This window comes from Egretta garzetta, unplaced genomic scaffold (assembly GCF_000687185.1).
Source record: "Egretta garzetta isolate BGI_Z169 unplaced genomic scaffold, ASM68718v1 scaffold243, whole genome shotgun sequence".
NCBI classification, from domain to species: Eukaryota; Metazoa; Chordata; class Aves; order Pelecaniformes; family Ardeidae; genus Egretta; species Egretta garzetta.
The window spans coordinates 559,687-565,700 of NW_009259041.1; the positions used below are offsets into that span (position 1 = coordinate 559,687).

At 49.5% G+C, this 6,014-nt stretch overlaps 1 protein-coding gene across 1 annotated transcript in view; it reads left to right on the plus strand.

The window, feature by feature from the left end:
- Window positions 1-6,014, plus strand: part of CSMD2 (CUB and Sushi multiple domains 2) — a 328,671-nt gene that overhangs the window by 254,039 nt on the left and 68,618 nt on the right. The window contains 2 exon segments of the mRNA XM_009634976.2: window positions 3,659-3,755; window positions 4,768-4,872. Coding sequence (XP_009633271.2) covers window positions 3,659-3,755; window positions 4,768-4,872 — 202 coding nt within the window.

A 6,014-nucleotide genomic window follows, 5' to 3' on the forward strand; every position in this document is an offset into this window, starting at 1 on the left:
GGTGTGATGGCAGGGGGAGGGGAATGGCTGGGGTGGGGGAGCTTAAAGGGCTTTGCCAACCCAAACAATTCTCTGGTTCGATGCTGGGGAGGTGATAACTCCCTGAAGTTTGATAGCCATGTGACTCGATGCCTGTATTCTGCAGTGCCCTCTCTGAATGCAACCCCGCGCTGCCGCTTTTCAGCCCGTGGAGCTGGTACTGCACGTCTGCTGAGCTGGGAGGGGAGCGGGAGTTGCAGCGGGCTGTTAAAGCAAGCCTTTAGTCCAAAGTGCTTGTTTCTCACCTCTTTGGTTGTGCAAATGCAGCATGCCCCTGTAAAACTGGAAAATGTAATGCCGAAGGCTTTTAAAGGGTTTTTTTGGTTTGTTTTTTCTTTTTATCCCCCCTTCCTGCTGCATACGATCGCTTGTGAGGGAAACAGGTATTGTGGGGTCTAACATGCAATGCAAATAAAAAAGTGTGTCCTGTGGCTGAGCTTTAACACTGCCAGAGCCATAAGCTCAGTTTTTAGGTCTAGAGTGGGAAGGTTTGCAGGGCAGGACCGCGGTCCTTCAGTGTGACCCCGTCCTCTGGTGCTCGGCCGGAGTCCGTCGTGTCCCCCGGTTGCGGGGTGACATCTCCCCTCGACACCAAACCAGATCGCATCAGCTTGTGACACCGGGACTTCACCTTCTGGGGGGGAAGGCACGGCGAAAGGTCTTGGCCCCCAGGAGGTAAAAGAGCCGCAGCAAAGCCCCGTGCTGGAGCAGCCCAGAGGCAGGGTGATGGCCACGCAGCGGCTGCGTAACCTGCCCTGCTCCCGTCGGCCCCGCTTCCCTGGCCGCCCGCTTTGGTGGGAGGGATGTTCTAAGTTATTAGATACTAATTTAAGCGTCAGTTTACCCTCATTTTGTACAACAATTAAAGGTTAAACAACTGTAAATCAGAGGAGGAGGTGAAATGAAAGCTTCCTTGGTAGCAGCAAATCACTGGCAGGATTTTTATGTAATCAGTGTGTGAGCTGGCACTTCTGCCATGCATTATTCATTCCCGTAGCAAACCTTCCTGAGCGAATTAATTTATATACATGGCAGTAAATAGATGCAGATCCCTTGTGAATCCACATGTCAGACCAGAATTAGGACCTTAAAAATGTTTATTTCGTTAAGTTGAGGGGGGCGAGGAGAATAAATAATTTAGGAAACGTAAGAGCAAACAAAATGCACGTTCTCAATCCGCGTTCTCTCTCAATAATGTAAATCGCAATAGGAGTGTAATTGCGCAGGCGGAAAGGTATTGGCTTGGTCAGTGTGATCAGTAATGGCTCTGCAGGGGTCACTGCAATTTCTGCTGGATGAACTCCACTTATTTTTTTGAAAAAAAAAAAAAAAACAAACTTTGCAGGAACTTTGTAGTGTGCTTTATTATTCAGAATAAATCAAGGAGGAAAAAGGTTAAAGTGGCAGAAATAATGGGGTTTGATTTTTTTTTTATTATTATTTTTTTACGCGTATGTGGTTTATGTTTAGAAGGGCAAAGGCAAGCGAGATCTTTGGAGTGAGTGAGTAAATACAGAATAAGAACCCTGGAGGAAAAGGGGGGAGGGAGTGTGTGTGTGTGGTGTGTGTGTGTATCGGGGTGCGTGCAGCCAAGATTCGCAGGGCGCTGAGATCTCATGGTGTCCAGTCCGGTGAACGTGTCCCGCTGAGCTCTGCACGCAAGGGAGTAATTCTACCGGATTCCACGGGACGACTGCAGATCAGAAGCGTTAGGCTTAGTAGGAAATCTTTGCCCAAAGAGACCTCAAAGAATTGAGGCTCTGTGGCCAGGAGATGTGGGAAGGCTGGAAGTAAAGGGAAACAAATCCACCTGCCCGAGTTACCAAAATTCCAGCATCCTCCCGAGCCCCACCGGTGGTGTGGCCGAACATCTTCCGCCGAGAAACGAAGGCTTTGGTTTGGGGCCAAGCTGTACAAGTCATTTATGCTCCTGATTTGTCTTGAAGGTTGTTTTTTAGGTTGCTGGCCCAGAAGTTTAATTTGAGGTACCCAGTGTTTGAAAATTTCATCTAGAGCTTACAGATTAAAGCTGGTTTTTTCCCAAAGACTTGGCTTTCTCTCAGGTTTGCTGTCTGGTGCTCACAGGCTGCTCACCAAACTTGTACAGCTGAGCTTATTTTTCTTAACGGGACCCTGAATACGCTGAACTCCCAGTATTTAGGAATAAAGGCAGGATCGATTTTAATGGTAATCAAGGAAAACGAGTCTGCGCAATGTAGATCTTTGCTCAAGTACAACAGCTGCTTTTCGGTGTAAATACAGATTTATCAGACCTCATGACATTACTCGTTTGAGGATTGCGTTGATGTTCTGACTAATAGAGCCAAGCACCTGCCGTAAGCCTCTCAACTTCATGGGGCATGGCAGGGAAAGGTGGGAAATTCGAAAATGCAACGCGAGTGGTTTGACTGAAAGCTGAGAAATGAGGCAGATGCAGCAACTTCACTGGATTAAAAAAAACCTTGTGGTTTAATGGGGGTTTCTTTGATTTTATTTTAGCTCTTGGGTTGCTATCGTGGTTGCTTTCATTTGAAAGTGTTGCAAAAGTCTTCGGGGATTTCTCAAAACAGGAAAAAAAGGCTCAGATTCTCAGCTGCTGTAAATCAGCGGCGAAATTACAGGAGCTTTCCCTGTGTGGCAGCAGAAGGCAGCACCCTGAAACGAAGTTTGGAGTGTGGAGCTTGCTGCAGAAGAGCCCATAACCCCAAGGGTGGTTGTCCAAGGCAATGGGTCTCCAAGTTTTGCCCGTGCGTGTCGCAGATGGAGTGAGAAGGAGGCAAAAAGAATGTGGTTTATTGGTGTAAAACAGTGAGTTAACAAAGTTCAGTGGTAAATGCGACAATAGTTTATAAGATTCGATGGCAAGGGACACTTGGTTATTTATTGCCCAGAGGACAGGGTCAGACAAGGGAGACCCTCCCGTTGAGTCAGGAGGTTCAGAAAAGATCCCCTTGCCTTCTAAACTCCCTCAGAGAAGAGTCGAGGTGCGGCTGGAACCAATCCTAGTCCCAGGCTTGGTCAATGGTTTATGTCTAAAGGATTAGATATGCACAATCAATCCTTTATGTCACTTAGCTAAGATATCCAAGTTAGCATGCTGTTGGCCGCTTACTGAGAATCTGTTGGGGTAAGGAATCTCTCAGCCTCGAGGAGTAACCTTGAGAGCCATCCCTGCTCAAGGGGACATCCTGGCGTGCAGCCCGCTGCCGTGCGGGAGAGCTCCAAGGGCTCTTGGGCTGCTCACTGTTGATGGGGTAAGAGAATTGGCTCACAGTCATATTTGCAGCCTGACCACGGTGCTTAGGTGGGCACATTCCACAATAGCCCTTGGCTATGGTACCGTTATCTGTCTCCCCCCACATCCAGTGGGTGCATCCTTCACGACCAGACTCATCCATCACCACCACCACGGGTGGTTATCACTTGAAAGCGGTCAAGGGAGGGGGAGTCAGAGGCGAGGGGGGAGCACGCTGCCACAGTGCGTTAGCACAGATCCATGGCCGTGCGGATGAAAAGCCCCAGGGGGTGTTGCTAACTTTGTTGGGGGCCCTTGCGTTATTTCGGTTGATGAGTGTGATTGCAGGAGTTACGCCGTTACTTCTTTCTTTTTTCTCTTCAGATCCAGGTGATCAGTTTTGTTACTGAGCAGAACTGGGACTCGCTGGAAGTGTTTGATGGAGGGGATAACACAGCCACCATGCTGGGAAGTTTCTCTGGTAGGTGTTCAACGTCATGTTCAGTGGAGCCCGTCAGCGCCTGCCCGATTCCTGTTCACCTCAGCTGGGCTTCAGCACGGGCATAGAGTTAAGCATAGGCTTAAGTGCTTCAAAAGCTCACAGTAGATTTTAGCGTGTGCTTAAAGGGAATCATAAATGATTCTATGATTCCGTATGCTTTGCTGAATCGGGAATTCAACTGCTGTCTTCCCGCAGAAAACGTTGAGGGAGAGCCTTAAACACAAGACCAGGGGGTTAGGTTTGGGGTTTTTGCAAAAAGCCATGAGCACTTCCATAGCCTGGGAGTTCCGCAGCGCCCTGGCTCGTGTGGGGTTAGCGCAGACCATTGCACTCGGCAGGTTAACCCAACCCAGCTGATTTGCACCAAAATGGATGAAGGGCTACAAAACCACCTTTCCTTTGCTCAGCAGTGGGGACCATGGATTTTTCGGCAAAGCGGGGAGTAGCAAGCAGCCCAAGAGCACTGTAAAGCTTTGAAAATAGCAGAGCCATTTGCAAACTGATGGCCCAATTCCTTCTTATTTAATGAACAAATGGTCAAAGTGCTTTGAGGTTGGTAAGGAGAAGGGTCGTGCATAAAGACCAGCAGACCCCGCTCCCAGCGCTGCGTTTGGGATAGAACTTCCTTGACCTGGTGCCGCAGCAGTTTCCAGAGAACGAGGCAGGAGAAAGAATCGGGACCTTGTGGGGGACCTGCGCTCCACCCACGCTGTTTCTCATCACCGGTTCCCTTCTCGATGCTTTTTAGTCTGTCTGGTCTGTAAGCGGTAAAATTTCACATGATGAAATTCATCAGTAGACTTTGAAAAGGCCATGGCGGTGAAGCCTTGGGTATTTCTCAATTGGCCTCATTAGAACCGGATCAAAACCAACAGAGCTTGTTAAGTTAAAGGACTTTCTGTTCTCAGCCTCTTCTGCAGCTAGTCTCCGAGGACACGGAGAGGAAAAAAGGATCCTCTTCAGTATCTTTGTGCACCTCTTGTTTTCCCAGGAACTACAGTGCCTGCGCTGCTGAACAGCACTTCAAACCAGCTCTATCTGCATTTCTATTCGGATATCAGCGTGTCTGCTGCCGGCTTTCACCTGGAATACAAAAGTAAGAGCAATTCAGCCTTGATCTCGCAGTTCCTCTGAGCGATGGGGAAACGGTTACGGAGCCATCGCCTTGCAGAAGTGGAAGCTGCTTGGTGGAGCAGGGGCAGTGAGCCTGAAGGTCCGCTCTCATGTGGTTCCCTACGCTCAAGTTGCAGAGGGGGATTTGAGCGTTAAATGGAGAATAGGTGCTGCAGGGGAGATGTGGGGTCACGGCTGACCCTCGTCCTGCTGCTGATGCACTTTGCGGCGCCTGTTTGGTTTCTGTGTTGTAGCACAGGAGTTGTTGTGGAGGCCAAAGTATTAAAAATTCATGGGGAGCTGGCATGTTCAACGCAGTGCTGTAATCTTTGCTTGGGAAGTGCCTAAAATGATGCTTGCCGGAGGTTGGGAGGGACTGCCTGCTTTTTGCATTCAGTATCGGTCATTGCTGGGAACAACACGCAGGGCTAGAGAGATCTTATAGAATCATAGACTCGTTTAGGTTGGAGAAGACCTTTTAAGATCATCAAGTCCAACTGTCACCCCAGCCCCTCCATGTCCTTCTGGGAGGGAGGGGCCCAACCCTGACCCCAGCAGTCGAGGGGCGGCCCCCCCAGTGCCCAGCACAGGGGCACGGTCCCTGCCCTGCTCCTGCTGGCCACACCACTCCTTATACAAGCCAGGATGCCGCTGGCCCTTTGGCCACCTGGGCACCCTGCTGGCTCATACTCAGCCAGCTATTGACCGCACATCTTCATACAATAATTCTCGTTGGAAGGGACCTCAGAGGTCATCTCATCGAACCTCCTCCTGAAAGCAGGGTCAGATACAAGATAAAACTGGGTCGCTCACTTTGCATGGCTTTCTGCAGTCTGTGCTTGAAAAACTCCAAGGATGGAGACTGCAGAAATGCTCTGGGCAGCCTCTCATCACCCGGCGAGTGCTGCAGCCCCCGGCCATCCCGCTGCTCCTCCGCGGGACTCGGTCCGCTTTATCAATGTTTTTCTTATGCTGTAGGGCACAAAACTGGGTCAATATTTTAGGTGCTGTCTGATGGTTAAGGATGATGGTTAATGGTTGGACTTGATGATCTTAAAGGTCTTTTCCAACCTAAATGATTCTATGATTCTATTCTATGATTCTACAGGTGTTGGGGGGGATTGG